Here is a 16,189-nt window from a genome sequence, read left to right on the forward strand (position 1 = left end):
ATTGAACCGAAATGCATTTTTCTATTGGTTATTTCTTTTTAGGTGGACTGAAAGTCACATGTGTAAAGTGAAGTACCTGTGTAAAGTGATGCTAAGCTAAATGGAGTTATGTTGCCGGACCTTCCTACTAGGGGGTCTGGCTGTATTTACGTAATCCCATGCTTTTACCTATGATTCCTTTTAAAGTGAAGAGGCGCACTGCAGGAGAAGTGTAGTTGCCAGGAGTACTTCTTTTGAAGGGACTGTAAGTCACATGTGTAAGAAGATGTCATAAGCCAAGTGGGGCTATGTTGCCAGACAGTCCCGCTAGGGTGTCTGGCTGTATATGCGCAATCCTATGATTTCATCTGTGATGCCTTTAGGGGCTGTAATTGCAATGCATTCAAATGATCAACCAAGGTGATGAGTGCTGTCATTCTAAAGTGTGCATAAATATGGATTCTTGCAGCTGCGCTTAGATGAAGACCCCAGACTGCTAGCCCTTAATATATAGAGGTGCATACTTTATGGTCAGTAGGAGATGCTCAGTCAGGGTCATGTGTCACCAAGGCAGGTTTACCCCTTTTTAATGCTTGTTGAGGTAATGGGGTGGGTTGCCACTGGGATGGTGCCAGTGCGCAGGGCCCTCGCTCCAGGTTATGTTCAACTATCTGCATTGGGGGCAAGTTGATGTGCATACATGGGAGTGGTGGTACTAGACCCCACCCCCCATTTGCGGGAGGGGTGGAGATGTTATGCAATGTCACAAAGTAATTCCAACAGCTTATGTATATTTGTAAATTGGTGCCTAGTATTGAGTAGTGTGTGTGTTTAATAAATGTACTCTTACTTTTATAAAGCAAAGTACAGACTGAACAATCAATTGAGTGTCATTTTTGTGCACCTGCAAATGGCGATTACTAGCCCACACCACCTCCCTTAAGTAAGTCTCAGACTGCTCTGCAACGCTACCCTCTGAGAGTCAGGCGCTACAATTGAGTGTTTGGTTCCCAGTGAAGGACAAATTTAGTCATGTTATTTGTGCAGGCCTCACAGATGCTGCCTCGTTTTCCAACAATTGCTACCTATGAACCGTTGGCTGCCTCCCCTCCAGACCTAACACAAGAACATGATAATCAATGGGGTATTCCCGCATTGGATATACCCATAGTTAGGTGGTCAGGAAAGGCGGGCCAGCTATTGGCCATGACCCTAAATTGTGATCTTAGGGCTACTAATGGAAGATGTTATGCTGATTGTCAAGGTAAACAGGCATTTAAGAGGGTTGGACATAGCAGCAGAATCGACTACTTTTTGGGAAAATAAAGGTGCAGGGGGAAAAATGCGTCAAATTCCGAAAATTGGTTTAACGGCGCATGTAGGACAGTCAAGAGCGAGCTTATTGCGGCCATTGATCAAAAACCAAGCCAGACATAGAGAAGAATAGGAAGCTGTACCAGCAAGTGACATCGAAAGCAAAGTTAGAATGGGAGAGTTCCCTCTTGTCCAAATTGCATGTAGCACTTTCCAATAAAGACAAGGCTTTTAGGAAGACTGCAGCTGGCTGCCTTAATGGTCGTAATTCAACTCTCAACTTTTGAATCCAGCCACAAGATTAGATGGCTCATTTTGAGCAGCTTTACTCCCTTAAATGGGAAGTGATTGAGAGCGACCCAGAGTCTTTTTGAACCTGCTTCGCCTCTAAAGCTGCCTATCTGTCCTTTTCGTTTACTGAAATATTAGCCTCTATAAATTCCTCCATCCCTGGTCGTGATACAGGTCCAGATAGATTGCCCAATGATTTTTTAGAGGGAAAAGCCAGAAATTTGTGGGCCATATATTTATTTACTGTCCAGTATAATTCTGGCTGATATGGAGATCCCGCCATCCGGGAAATTAGCTGATATCATTACGATCTATAAAAAGGGGGACAGGGCTAACCCGGGAAATTAACTGCCAATAAGTCTGATTGATTCCCTACAAAAAATTTCTTAGCAAAACAGGTAGTGGCTCGCTTACATGAGTGGATTAGGGATGAGAGCATACTGATGGATTGGTCGGCAGGCATGCTTCAGGCGAAACGGGAGTACAGTGGATCAGATTTTCTGCGTTGTGTGTTTGTACTGGAGAGAGGTGATTATAGGTTAGGGCAAACTTTATGTTGCCTTTGTCGATCTTGTAGCTTTTGATTTAGGGCCTCGAGCTAGATTATGGGAGGTTCTCGAAGAGATGGGATTACCTGCCCCCCTGTTGGACATCATTTTGAGGCTTCATGCCGAAAGACTTGCTCAGGTGAGGTAAGGGAAAGATGGGGCGTTGACCGACCCGATCCACATTGATCGGGGGTACGGCAGGGATTTGTCATGGGGCCCACACTTTTTTTATTATACATAAAAGGTGTAATTGGCTTTTTAGACCAAGATGGGCATGATGCACCTAAGATAGGTAGGCAGAGGGTTCCCACACTTCTCTTTGCGGATGATACTGTGTTAATTTCTAAATCGCCGCGGGGTTTGCAACAACTTCTGAATTCTTTCCAATTGTTTTGTGTGGATCAGGGCTTGGATCTTAACAGCTCCAAGACCAAATGTATGATTTTTACTAGACCAACGTCTTCTCTCTGTAAGAGGAGGATGTTAGTGGCTGATAAAATCTTAGATGTAGAGCCCAGTTGTGAGTATTTGGTGATCAAATTGACTTAGAACTTATGCTGTGCACCTCAGGTAGAAAAACTTATCTTTGATCAAGCACACAGCATACATTGGGAAAATCCGTAGGAAAACAATATCAAAAAGGATGGCTCCAGCTCTGGAAATCTATAATGTGAAGGCCCTAGGGGCGGTTGTCTATGGCACTGAGATGTGGGACTATTCTCGCATTGAGGGCCTTTCCATAGCTGGAGCAAAGGTTTTTGAGAACCCTACTTAATCTCCCAGTAAGCAGACAGTTGTCACCTTTATACCTAGATTTGGCCCAAAAGAAAATTACCGATAAGATAGAATGCAGGATGCTGACATTTTGCCATAGGTTAGTCTCAGGGAACATTCAATGAATGCACACAGGTGTGATGTATGTCAGGTGTAAATAGTTAAACGGAGTGTACTTTAGACAGGGATTCCTAGAAACTTTATAGACATATTCCGATACAGTGGACCGCTATTTGGTTCAACTCTCTGGGTCAGGACCATACATTTATCTTTAAGGTCCGGAAAGTTCATGGTGCAGGAGTCCGCAAGGGTTCTGCAGAGCACTGTGACCGCTCGTCAGTCATTTCAGTGGGTTAATGTCTGTAGGGGTATGCTTCTGGTTCAGTTTGTTACGTTCTCCACAGCGTGCCTCTCATGTTTGACATTGCGTAATAAGCCGATAATTACCCCTCCTCTATGCCATGTTGGTCTCTAAACTCCTGGAAAGCCAGCAGTGTTTTCTGTGTGTACAGATCGCCTAAAGTGGAGAGTCCCACCTTGGGCTGAATTGTTGTTCAGTCAGCGTATCGAAGGCTGTGCCCACAGATGAGTATGGCGTAACATTGCGTCTGGGTTGGACATACGCACAACAGCATTGCCTAGCTATCTTGGCCTTACTGCCTATACCTGTGATATCCCGTAGGGTGTCCAGAAACCAGTCCACTATTGGATGCCCGTTGTTCCTCTGTACAACCGATCAACCAGGGATTGGGGCAGCAGTGAGCCACTGTGTTGGCCACTGCCATTGAGCTGCCTCCTAGTAAAGCTCGTAGTTGGGGGCAGCCAGATCTCCAAACTATCAGAGCATGCAGCTTGTGGAGCCTCACTCTATTCCGGCTAACCACCATATCAAGATAATGAGGATAGAGTTCAGGTTCCTGAAAAAATGCTTGGGCAAGTGGACAGGCAAAGCAGAGAAATAGTATATTTTTTATTTTTTTAATTTTTTTTTATTGCATTTCAACATAAAGCAATGAAAACAGCTCACATTTCCGCCTCGCAGGGCGCATAACAAGAAACAACAATACGATCACAGATATTAGATGCCGGGCCAATGCTAGGATCTCTCTGTACACATTTAATCTACCATTGACATATATCTCATTATCGTTCAAACAGATTGTTGCGGGCCTCTTAAACAGCTCAGCCCATTATGCCTGGTCTAAAACTAGGTGATGTCCGCTGTAGTGTGGGCCAGAAAATATGTCCTAAGCAGTTCCCAAATATCCATAGGCCTAGATGTAACCGGCAACTCCTCCGTGTAAACTGCGAGAGTTTCCCTACAGTATATTAAGTCTTTGATCCAGTCCGCTGGTCGAGGACCGAGGCGACCCTCCCAAGTCATAGCCACTCTCCTCTTGGCCAGTAAGAGAGCGACCCGCACAAACCTGCCCAGTACTCCCCTCAGTTGCGGGACGTAGCAAAGCAAGCACACTGTTGGCGTGCACTGTATCTCAACGCCTATCATCTTATGTATATGACTGAGTATTTCTTTCCAGTATGTGTACACTGCCACGCAGTCCCACGCAAGGTGGCAAAAATCCGCGTCGCCGTGCCCACATCTCCTACACTGCGCTGAATCACGAAGTCCCATTTTATACAATTTAAGAGGAGTGTGATAGACCTGATGCAAAAATTTCAAATGGATGATTCTTAAATTGCCATTGGGCGTTAGTGTCCCCGTGAGGCTGCATATTTTTCCCCAGTCTTTTACTGACAGAGGTGTTTCTAATGTGGAGTTCCAACGCTCCAAACTTCGATCCACCCCCTTTAGAGCTTCCTCCTGTATCGATTTGTATAGTTACGTGATCAGTTTCTTCTTTGTGGGAGTGGGAGTTATCAACACCAGCTGAAGCGAGCGAAGGGTCGGGGGCTCTGCCGGGAACCCCGGGTAGTGATTTTTTAAGGCGTGCTTCAGGCGATGTATGGAGTAAATTAATAGCGGCTTGGGATTTCTTATAAACTCTAGTTCAGTATCTAGTGCGTATGTTCCCTCGGAGTATACGTCACGCATGTGCGTTATCCCCACCTCTTTTAACGCCCTAGTAGGGCCAGTCTCCTGCATTACAGACAACGCAGCGTGTCCAGCAAGCGGCAACGCCGGCGCATATAAAGGGAGCTTTCCAGCCATCCGACCGATCGCTCGCCACGTGCCCACCGTCGCAACAATGGAATTAATCTTGTGCATCCCCATCCTCCACCGCCAAATGCGGGGTAAAATCATGTGGCCGAAACCAATAGTAAGCGTATTGAGCCTGCGCACTCAAATAATAAATATATAAATCTGGTGTGCCGAACCCCCCCTCAGCGTATGGAAGCGTCAACGTGGCCCAGCTGATTCTCACCTGTTTCCCCTCCCCACACTAATTTTAAAAGTTGCGTCCTTATCTCAGCAAAGAAATGTCTGGTTAAGGGAATTGGAATGTTACAGAATAAATACAGAAACCGAGGGAGGACTACCATTTTAAGCACTGCAATCCTATCCGCTAACGACAGTGGGAGATGCACCCACTTTTCCACCTGGTCCTCCAAGTGCTGTAACGCTCTGCTCCGGCGCCGCAGAGTCCGCACATGTTCCATGGCTAGTTTTGGGTTTCTGAAAATCTTTGCCGCACCCCCTTCTCCAGCTCGTAGCCTTGCAGGGTACAACATGGCGTACGGCACTTGCTCTTGCAGCAGTACTTTCTTTACACCTTGAAATTCTTTTCTCGCAGCTTGAACTGAGGCTGTAAAGTTTGGATAGAACGAGAGTTCGCTTCCCTGATAGCATATCTTCCCCTTCTGCCGGGCTACCCGCAGCACCGCATCCCGGTCCCTGAAATTGAGAAGTCGTGCTATAATGGGTCGCGGCGGAGCGCCCCGAGGCGGCCGCGCCGCCAGCGACCTGTGCGCGCGCTCCACCACCAGCATGTTAGAGATGGTCCCCGGTCCACAGACGTCCTGCAGAAGAGTTTCAACGTATTCGTCTAGCCGCCCCACATTTGTTGACTCCGGTAAGCCTAGGATGCGTACATTGTTACGCCTCGAGCGTGCTTCAATATCCTCATTCTTGTCTTTGATGAGCGCAAGTATTTTTTCAATATCCATTGTTTTGGCAGTCACACTTTGTAGGCCGTCCTCTGCGTCCGATATTCTCTGCTCCGCCGCCTCCATACGCGCCACCTGCCCATCCAACTTAGCCGATATGCTGTCCATGCGGCCGTTCAGCGCCTCGATTTTACCGTCTAGATTGTAAGCTTGTCTGAATCGCCGCCAGCATCTTCTCCAGCGCCGTGGGTGCCGGCTTTGTCGCTTCCATCTCTGAGTCCGATGGCGCATTCTGCGGCACCTTCCCAGACTTGCGTGCCTCAAAATGTATACGAGTTTGATTTTTATCCGGTTTCCCCATGCTGTCGTAAGTTAGTGAGCTTCGCCCTTTTTCACCGTTGTTGACGTTGTGTTGCGCTGCTCAGCGGCCACACGGACAGCGGGTACACAGACTAGCCACAGGTTTACGAAACCAGAGTCCGCTCCCGCAATGCTCTCACCCTGAGTGGTTCACCACCACAGCGTGGCTTCAGTTGGCCTATGAAAGTAGGGAGCTCCGCAGAGCCTCAAGGACCTCCGATCATGGACGGTGTGCCACATGGAGCACGTTCCCTTTCACAATCATTTTCACAACGCTTATGCACTCACTTGCGCCAGAGCCAGTGGCCACCGGCGCCCCCCCGCGACCCGCCAGGAAGCGCCACGCGGTCTCAGCAGCAGCCCCAGCGAGCACCAGCAGATCCGTGTCGTGTGTTCGACTCCTGAGGCACATTCGTCTCCCCGTGAAGAAGCGCTCGGACCGTTACCTGTGGCCAAAGTCAGGGAGGCAGTGGGCGCCAGACTTCCCACAAGGCCTCAGGCGGGCAGTGTAGCACCCAGTCCGCTATGCACAAAATAGGATCAATGAGGAGGAGCAGGTAGCCGAGTAGTCCTCGCCTCCCACCGCAGCGGCGGTGCTATCCCGCTGCCCCTCCCCCGGGTTCCGACGATCGTTACCTTGTGGCCTGTTGCGTTATCCCAAGCCGGGTGCTCGATTGCACACCGCCCCCAGTGGCTAAACAGTCACGTCCAATGTCTCTCTGTCGACCCGCACTTCGATATCGGTGCAGTGAAGGGTTTACACCACATCGGTTGCTCCCGCGGGGGTCACATAGCTCGCCGACGACCCCCAGCCTGCACACAGCGCAGCACAGCAGTTATCCAGCGTATCGCGGCGCCCACTCACAGCCTTCCTCCTCCACGATCCGCCGCCGTGTTTACTGCACACCGCCGGTGGAGTTCAGTTCCGCCCAGATCGATGGGACTGCCGCGTCCAGCGGATTATCGGTGTGGCCCCTGGGTGCCCGCCGTTAGTTTCGCTGTGTCGGGCTAGCGAAATGGCCTCAGCAACGCAGGATAGATCGAAGGATTAGTATGGCGACCGGCGGAGCCACACTACAGTGCTGCCATTTTGCCTCGCGCCAAGCCACGCCCCCCAAAATAGTATATTAGTTAAGGCAGCGCAAGCATTTCGGCTATTACCACCGTGCAAATGGGTGATGGTGGCAAGGAGCCCCCAAACTGTCAAGGAACTACACATGCTGGCCACCACTGCCCCCAGGTCCCCCTGTATAATATCGTCTTCTGAATTATATAGGTTTATCCCCAGGTATCAGAACGTGTTGAATTGATGCCCTAGAACCACTGTTTCACATTCCTGTTGTGTGAGACTCTGCAGTGGGACAGACATGACTTGGTTCAGTTCAGTTTAGGGCCAAGATAGTTCCAAAATCTTCCAGCATTTACATCACCTGTGGGAGGACTCTGTGTGTCCCAGAAGTACACCGGTGCATAGTCTGCATATAGGGAAATGGCTTCCAAAGTGTTGCCACACCGGATCCTCCATTGTGGCTCCTGTAGGTGAATGAGGCTTGCAAGGGCCTCTATTGCTAAGGCAAAAATCGGTGGCAGTAGATATCTCTGCCTGGTGCCCCTGTATACACCAAACGCAGCAGATATCTGTCTGTGCTTTGTGGACACAGGCCGCCGGGTTTGTGTAGAGTAAAGACATCCAGTGCAGTATTTTCGAACCCAAGCCTATTGTCTTCGACACTGCCATTTAATAGGGCCATTCCAGAGTATAGAAAGCCTTCTCAATCTTAAGAGATAGGTGTATGGGATCTGCTTGCCTGTTTTCTTCCATGATTCGGAACAGACGTCTTAGATTTAGGAATGTATTCCTACTTGGTATGAAGCCGTTTGATTGGTATGGACCAATGTAAGGAGAAATAGTAATCTTTTTGCAAGAACCATCTTGAGAATTTTACAGTCGGTGTTAAGAAAAGACAACGAACTATAGAACTGCAACACCAACGGGTCTCTGTCTGGTTTCAGGAGGACTGCGATCAATACTTCTCTCATGGTCTCCGACAGAATGCCCTTGTCTCTGGTAGAACTCCCCTGGGAGTCTGTCCATTCCCAGGGTTCCGTTGCATGCTATCTGATGCATTGCAAGACAAAGTTCCTCAATTGTTAGCAGTTCATTTGTTGTGTGGCGCTGTACGGGTTGAAGCCTTGGGGTGAAATTATGTCTAAATACTACTGTTGAGAAGAGCCCTCCCGTCTGTCAGTGAGCAGTAATACTCTAAAAATACCTTATTGATGTCGGCATGTGTGTTAAGAATTTCACAGTTGGGGACCTAATAGGGTATACTTGGTACCTGGGACCTTGTGACCTCAATAGCCACACCAATACTTGTCCCGATCTGTCCCCCTCTGCGTTTTCTCTAGCTGTGCATTCCCTGTAGTCCAGTTTCCCGAGCCTGGCCACGAGTCTCTGTTTTCCCTCATAAGGAGAGTGACATCGCTGTAATTTCCTGCATTTACCCCTACCCGCACCTTGGCCTCCTGGATGGCGAGTTGTAAGTCACGGAAGACTTTGACTTAGAGCATTCTAAAGAGTCATTGAGTACGGCGTTAAAGCCTCCTCTCCATATGCTCTGTGCCATCAAGTCCTGTAACAGTGTGGGAGGTAAGTTTGTTAGAAATTGTGATTGTTTGCTATTGGGTGCATATATCGTGGCTAGGGTGACTAGGGCCCCATCTAGTGATCCCTCTGCCACCACATATCGTCCCTCTGGATCTACTACTGTGCAGGTTGTCATCAGCGGCGCACTAGGAGCCACCCAGATAAGCTCCCCCTTGGCATATGCTGAATAAGAGGTGGCAGTAGTTTTGCCCCTCTATCTATTTTGTAGTTTGAGTTCTGTGGCGGTCATGTTTGTTTCCTGTATGAATGTAAAATGTCTCTTTTTACGTAGTAAGTAGGAATATATGAGATGATGGTGCCTCGGTGTGGCCATACCTGGATGTTCCAGGAAATAATATATATAGGCAAAGACTCCATTGGACGTTTCGTCATATTGCTGCCCTGTTCTTCCTCCTCACTAGGTTGGGCCTCTGAGGTCCATATGTAAATCTGGTCCCCGGCCAGTGCTAGTGAGATGTTGCTGTGAGCCCACAAATGAACCATAAAATTGGTAACCCCACTCTCTGTCCCTCGTCATGACATAAACGTGTCCATGCCCAAACAGAAAGAAAGGAAACACACCTGAATTGAGTCAATCAAAATCAATATATTGACATGTTCTCTTTTTTTCGGTTTGGTAATAACATAGTATGGTTCTCACAAGCAAACACACATTTTTGAAAAACTGCGCAAAAAAGATAACTTGTGATTAGGTGATCTAGAAGTGACAAGGTTCTGTAAGTGAACAAAATATATACAGTGCTGTACAAGAAGTATCTAAAATGTTAATCAGTGGACATCGGTCCCTAAGCACACGAATCTCCAATCCGCCTATTGCTTAATCTGCTTTTTGCGTGGGGTGGAGAGGGTAGAGTATGGATTGTACAGGCACGTCGACGTTTCAACCCAGAGAAGTGCGTGATTTGCGATGGAGTCACAGCGGGTGTTCTTCAGGACAGGGTGGGGCAGCCAGTAGAAGTCTTAGAGTATTCCAATAGTTGGATTCTTAAGGGTGATGGAAATGAATTACATCATTCAGAGGAATCCTATTTCATGATTCAAAAGCTCGGTCAGGGCAGCTCGCTGAATGGGAAGATCAGAAGAACAAGTTACTTACCTTTGGTAATGCTCCTTTAGGTAGAGACTATCTAGCCGCAGATTCCTCACCTACCATCCCATCCTCCTCATTCTGTGACTGGACTCCTTCCCTTAATAAGATCCCAGGTCTAGGAGTCTGCACACTGATCATACCAATTTGCTTTAGGGGCTCTGCATCTGGGGACGCAGATAGTTTTGAAATCAACTGACATCAGCTCACAGGAGTTGTTGTGTAGTTCCTATATGACCTATATAGGATCTGCGCGTTTAGACAACATACACTGTAGGATTGGTGTCAGACTGATTCTAGACACCCCCACCGGGTATGTTCGCCTGTATACCAGCGAGCTCATAGTGCCACTAGAAAGCCCTCTTACCAAGGAGAGAATAGTTTTGGCAACTATCGAACATGACAACCCTGATCTCTCAGGACCGTGGAAACAGTGCAGTACTTTTAGCTCAGTCACTCATGCTCACTTAGTCCAAAAGAGATACACAGCATAAAAGATATGGACGTTTTTCAATAACCATTTATTGAACAGTCATTCTAGTGTAAATTAGGTGTGCTGAAGCAACCATTAGACAGAAACAGATATAAATGATTAGAAGCACTAGGAAAGTAAAAGGATGGTAGGTTTCTACCTTATGCTAAAATCATGAACACAGGCAGGTATATAAAATACATGACAATAAAATGTATACGCCTACTATGCAATCCTAACTCGATGTACCCAAGTGTACCGAGCAAGTGTGTAGGTGTTAAACCAAGAATCCCTCTAGGATAAAATCAACCCCATTACTGTGGGGCCCCGTCTCGGTTTCGGGTTGGATACCCAGCGAGGGATGTTAGACCACTGCGAGCTGGAGTATCTGCATGCAGGACCCTCAGCGTCTCGCGTCAGTGTGTCAGCAGGAAAGTCCTAGTTCTCCTCCTTCTCTCTCAGCAAGATGTGATGTTTATATACCCAAAGGTATCCCTGGTGGTTCTACCTTGCTGTGCCAATTGCCAGACTTAGGATGACGTCGGGAATGAACTTTATACATAGTTATTATGCAGGAGATGGTAGTCCTGCTGAGTTTCCAAGAATGCATAATGTATGAGGCTTTTACTTGGGGAAAATCCCGCGTTCTGTGTGCAGTGTCATATCTAGGTAGACGGTTAGTCCCCAAGAACCGTTGTGTGTAATGTAGGGGAGAGTTTAGGTGAAAGGTTACGATGTTACCAGATCCTACATTGGGGTAACTATATGGAATATAACGGAGTGGTACCTATATAAGCTCTGCACGTCATTTATGGACTGGAAGGGTGTAAGAGAAGCCACACTGAACCACCTACTGGTGTGCAGAGTTACAACTGAAAAGTTTCCGGGTCCAGTCTGACACCCGGTGGGAGATTCAAAAGGTGAGTAGTTTCCGGCTAGAAAGTATCTACCAGGAACAGTGTTACCGAAGGTAAGTAACTTGCTCTTTAATTATTAAAAATAGATATTTTTTTCTAGCTAGTCCTATTACTGAGATACAGTATTAGGATTTTAGTTTGTGCATTAGTTTTTTACATAGGACAGCTGGGCCTTCACAGTGAAACATAGCTTTTGGGGGCTATTCACTGTAAGGACATGTTACATGTCCTACTTTTAAATCTCATGCACCCTGCCTTGTAGACTACAAGGCCTACATAGGGCTGACTTCTTATGTTTGTTTAAAAGAGGTTTTAACCTTCAAAAGAGTTAATTATGACATGTTGAATTGTAGTTTTTAAACTAACACAGGCTGCAACTGAGGCCTGATGCCATGTTTTTTATGGTCACTGTAGTGGATAATGCAGTAGTCCTGCAGTCTCTTGTGACATTTATTTCCCAGACCCTGTATATAGGTTTTATACTAGAAAGGGATGGATGGAATGCTTGAACTAATCTCAGCCACTGGTAATTACTTGGACTGCATCCCAGTCCAGCCCAAACTGCCAGGCCAGGTCCTTCCTGAACCGGAACACAAACAACCCAGGACCAGTTTGGCCCCTGGTTGTGGCTCATCAGTCGGGTGTAGCTTGGTTCCAGTGACAGTGTGCCTGGGCATACATGTCTCACTGAGGTTGGCACTCTAAGGAATGAAAAAAGGATGGGATGGAAGGCTTGAATTCATCTCAACCACTCGTAATTTCTCAGCCGCATCCCAGTGATTTTGCACACCTCAGGTTGAACCCAGATTGAATACATTTTGTAGCATTTACTAGGGACTTATAGGTAAGGTAAGTTAAATATGCCAATTAAAGGGGGAGCACAGGCACTTTACTACGGTTCTCAGAGTTAGTGCTCAGAGGTTTAATACCATTAGAAAATGTAGGGTCCTGCAAAAGATGAAAAATACGGGGTGACCACACAGCAAAGGCGGATTTCCTACGCATGTCATGAGCTGGTATCTATTCATGCAACTTGCGCCCTCACATGCACTCTTTAACTGTTTCATCCTTGTTGTCTATGAGCAGAAATAATCCCAACACTTTTATGACTACTCCTCCTAATAGGGAGTCAAAACAGGTGGAGGCTTTTGGGAAGCAAGTTTTCTCTCTCACCATCCTTGCTTTCAGTCACTCTCCTGAGACGCTTTCCCGATGCCCGTTGGGATTCGGTTACATAGCCTGTTGTAATTTTTGAAGGATCTTTATGCTGTTGTCTCTTCAGATATTCTGGGCATCTGTCCATATTTAGGCCTGAAATTGTGCTCTTTGCTCCTCCTTTACATGCCATAGCCTTCCTTACCAGATCATGGAGTCAGACGAATTGCTTTATCGAACAGCTCATAGAGCCTACCTAACTATCTGCAATGCAGCCAGAAGGGCACACCTGGGCTCTCGAATTGCGGAAGCTAAGAACTCCTCGAGGGAGCTTTTGAAGATTCTGTAGGAATTTACGAACCCCAGTGCCAAAAATCTATCCCTGCCACCCACCCAGGAACTATGCGAAGACTTAGCCTGTCACGTCACCAACAAGATCGATTTAATTTATCGGTCCTTTGGGTTGGAAGAGACACAGGACAAGGAAGATCCTACACAGGAGGCCCCTACCCCTAGCCTAGGATCTTTTCCTGACATAAATGAGTGAGCAAGTGGGTTCATTATTTAAGCACGTAAAATCAGGTTCCCCACTGGACTCGGTCCCGCCAGCAGTCTTAGTAGAACTTTCTTCGGTCCTGGCTGATGTGCTAGCTCAAGTTTAGAACATCTCGCTAGCCACTGCCTCATTTTCCCGGAAGTGGAAAAATGCACGAATTAAACCACTGCCTAAAAAGACATCGGTGGACCCGAATGACCAGCAAAACTATAGGCCGATCTCTCTTCTCCCTTGTTGTTCAAAAATCCTGGAGATTATAATTAATAGGCACCTTTCTGACTATTTGGAAAAAAATAACGTATTGAATCCTTCCCAGTCCGGCTTTCGGGCTTCTCATAGTACAGAGGCTGCCCTACTGGAGGTTACTGACTCCATAAGGATGTCGCTGGACAAGGGAACCCCTACGATGCTGGTCCTTCTTGATCTCTCAGCCGCCTTTAACACCATCTCTCATTGTATCATATTAGATAGGCTGCAAGGGATTGGTGTCAGAGGCACGGCTATGAAATGGATACAAAGCGATCTGTCGGACAGGTCACAATGTGTTCAGCTAGACTCTTTTGTCTCAAATGACCACGGTGGACAAGGGAGTTCCCCAGGGATCTATCCTTAGTCCCACTTTGTTTAACATATATGTGGCTCCCGGCATTATCAGAAGCTGCGGGTTTGAGACAATATCTTATGCAGACGGCACGCAGCTGATGGTTCCTACAGAGGAAGATGCCACAATAACAAAGCAAAAGTTTGAAAACTGCATGTCCACTATAGCAAGCTGGATAGCTGAACTCCACCAAAACCGAGATATTGCTATTTGGCACAGCAGAAGAGCTGTGGACCTCTGATTGGTGGCCTTCAGAACTGGGAGTTGCACCTTCCCCAAAGAAATGGGCAACGTATCTAGGCATCAGAATCGACAAACTGCTGATGGATGAGCATGTTAAGTCACTCTCGGGAGCCTGCTTTGGAACAATGAGGATGCTTAGGAAGATATTCCCAGGGATCCCTCTTGCGGCCAGTAAGTCTCTGATTCAGTCGCTATTGATCAGTCAACTAGACTTTGATAACTCTCTGCTTGTGGGAATAAGGGAAGACCTGGCATCAAAACTACAGGTGGTCCAAAACACGGCAGCCTGCCTAGCCCTGAATAAGCCAGCATGCACGACCTCTGCTCCTCTCTTACATCAACTGCACTGGCTCCCCTTTAGGAAGCGGGCCATCTTTAAATTATGTACGGTCTTTAAGTCTCTACAGGGGAATGGCCCTGCCTGCTTGAAGAAAAAACTTGAATTGTACCGACCAATGCGGCAGTTAAGATCTAGCAATTGCTCCCTACTCTGAGGATCAGAAAGATCAAGTTGGGTGGCCGGGCGTTCTTATCTTGCCCCTCAGCATTGGAATGCGCCATACAAATGAGTAATAGTATTTAGAAGCGCTCCAAGAGTACTGGACTCTTGGCCTCCTGAAGTAGATACATAGCAGGATCATGTGAGGGCGTGTCAGATACAGAGATGGCCTACTCTGCACTGTGTTCTATTTTAATTTTGAAGACGTATACATATTCATAGTAGATTTTCTTTTCCTCCTGCAGGTAAAGTCTGGATTCTTCCATGAAAGCGACAGCAAGGCTGTCTCCAAGTCTATCCGTGACAGAGTTGCGCTTATCAAAAAGACGAGGGAAAGAAGGTTGCAAACTGGACACCTGGAGGATCGGAGGGATTCACAAGTGAGACCCACTGTGCCACTTTTGGGCCACCTAGCTACGTCATTCACTATGCCGACTCACATGGGAGGCCCAGAGAGTGAGGAGACTGAAGTGGACCAGCATGTCCGGCAACAAATGTTTCAGCATCAGCCGGTTCAGCAGTACTCCTCCATCACAGGTAAAGTAAGGCTAACTGTACTCAGGATAAATAAGTGGCCATTTAAGCCGAAAGTGTATTGGTGTTGTAGATAACCTATTTAATATCTTCTTTCAAAACTGTAGCTGACAGCATATCTGATGCAGGAGGGGGATCTATCATACTCTCTGACGCTTTAAGTCAGCCCACAGCCACCTACCCTGAACAAATGAAGGCAACCCAGCAGATTCATGGAGTTCCACAAACAGAGACTTGTGTGCCAGGACTTCATCCATCTCAGCAGCTACATGGGCAATACCAGCAGGCACCGGTAAGACAAGTTTGCTTTTGTGGGTAGCATGTGATAAGTGACATGTTCTTGGTTCATTCCACAGTTTGTTGATGTGCATGTGGAAGGAATACTTCCTGAGAAGTAACACAGTGGAGCTGCATTTACTCTCCACCTCTGCATGTTGATGATAGTTCCTTACTTCCTTTCCAGCCTTTCGCCGCAGCTCTGTTCCAAAACCTTTCCTCAGTATGCTAGGTAATGCTGTCCTCACCGAAAATGACACGATTTCAAGCTGTACCGAACATGTAGGTTGCAAATATCGGTAACGTTCTCACACTTGAGGTGTGCCTTTAGTGTCTGGGCTCAGGACAGTACTCAAAGTCATGTGATAAGTCTGCCCATATGCACCTGAAGGTAATTTAAAACCAGTGGGGAATACAAGTAGTAGTCACACTTCATTTCCCGCTCGAAGTCCTTGGATATGTTCAAGTTCAAGTGCAACCGTAAAAAGCTAAGCAGGATTTGTGAGGGTGTAAAGATGTCAGTTGTACTCCATGAAGGTGACTGGCCTCATAGCATATTCTTCAGTTGGTCCCTATTCACCCGAGTTCCCCTAGCAGAATAAGGCCTTTAAATGGGCCATCCTGCAAATTTTCAATGTGCCTCTGGTGTGACTTTAAGCCCCACTGAACTTTAATGGCCTCACGTTGGGATACCACTGGCTGGTACCTCCCTGCTGTTGTCTCCTCCCCCAGGACTTGCTACTGGGCCCATACAGACTCCTGCACAGTCTTCCAGTCAACCCCGAGATGCTTGTCTGATCCCGCCACTCCAACACTGGTGCCAACAATGGAGATGAAAGATCCAGTATG

General features: G+C 47.1%; 1 protein-coding gene across 2 annotated transcripts in view; it reads left to right on the forward strand.

Moving 5' to 3' along the window:
* Positions 1 to 16,189, forward strand: part of WNK3 (WNK lysine deficient protein kinase 3) — a 1,041,636-nt gene that overhangs the window by 451,652 nt on the left and 573,795 nt on the right. For both annotated transcript variants that reach the window (XM_085629857.1, XM_085629858.1), the window contains exons 8-9: positions 14,776 to 15,067; positions 15,172 to 15,356. In XM_085629857.1, coding sequence (XP_085485983.1) covers positions 14,776 to 15,067; positions 15,172 to 15,356 — 477 coding nt within the window. The remainder of the gene's footprint in view (positions 1 to 14,775; positions 15,068 to 15,171; positions 15,357 to 16,189) is intronic.

The sequence above is a fragment of the Triturus cristatus genome, chromosome 10 (assembly GCF_964204655.1).
Source record: "Triturus cristatus chromosome 10, aTriCri1.1, whole genome shotgun sequence".
Taxonomy (NCBI): domain Eukaryota; kingdom Metazoa; phylum Chordata; class Amphibia; order Caudata; family Salamandridae; genus Triturus; species Triturus cristatus.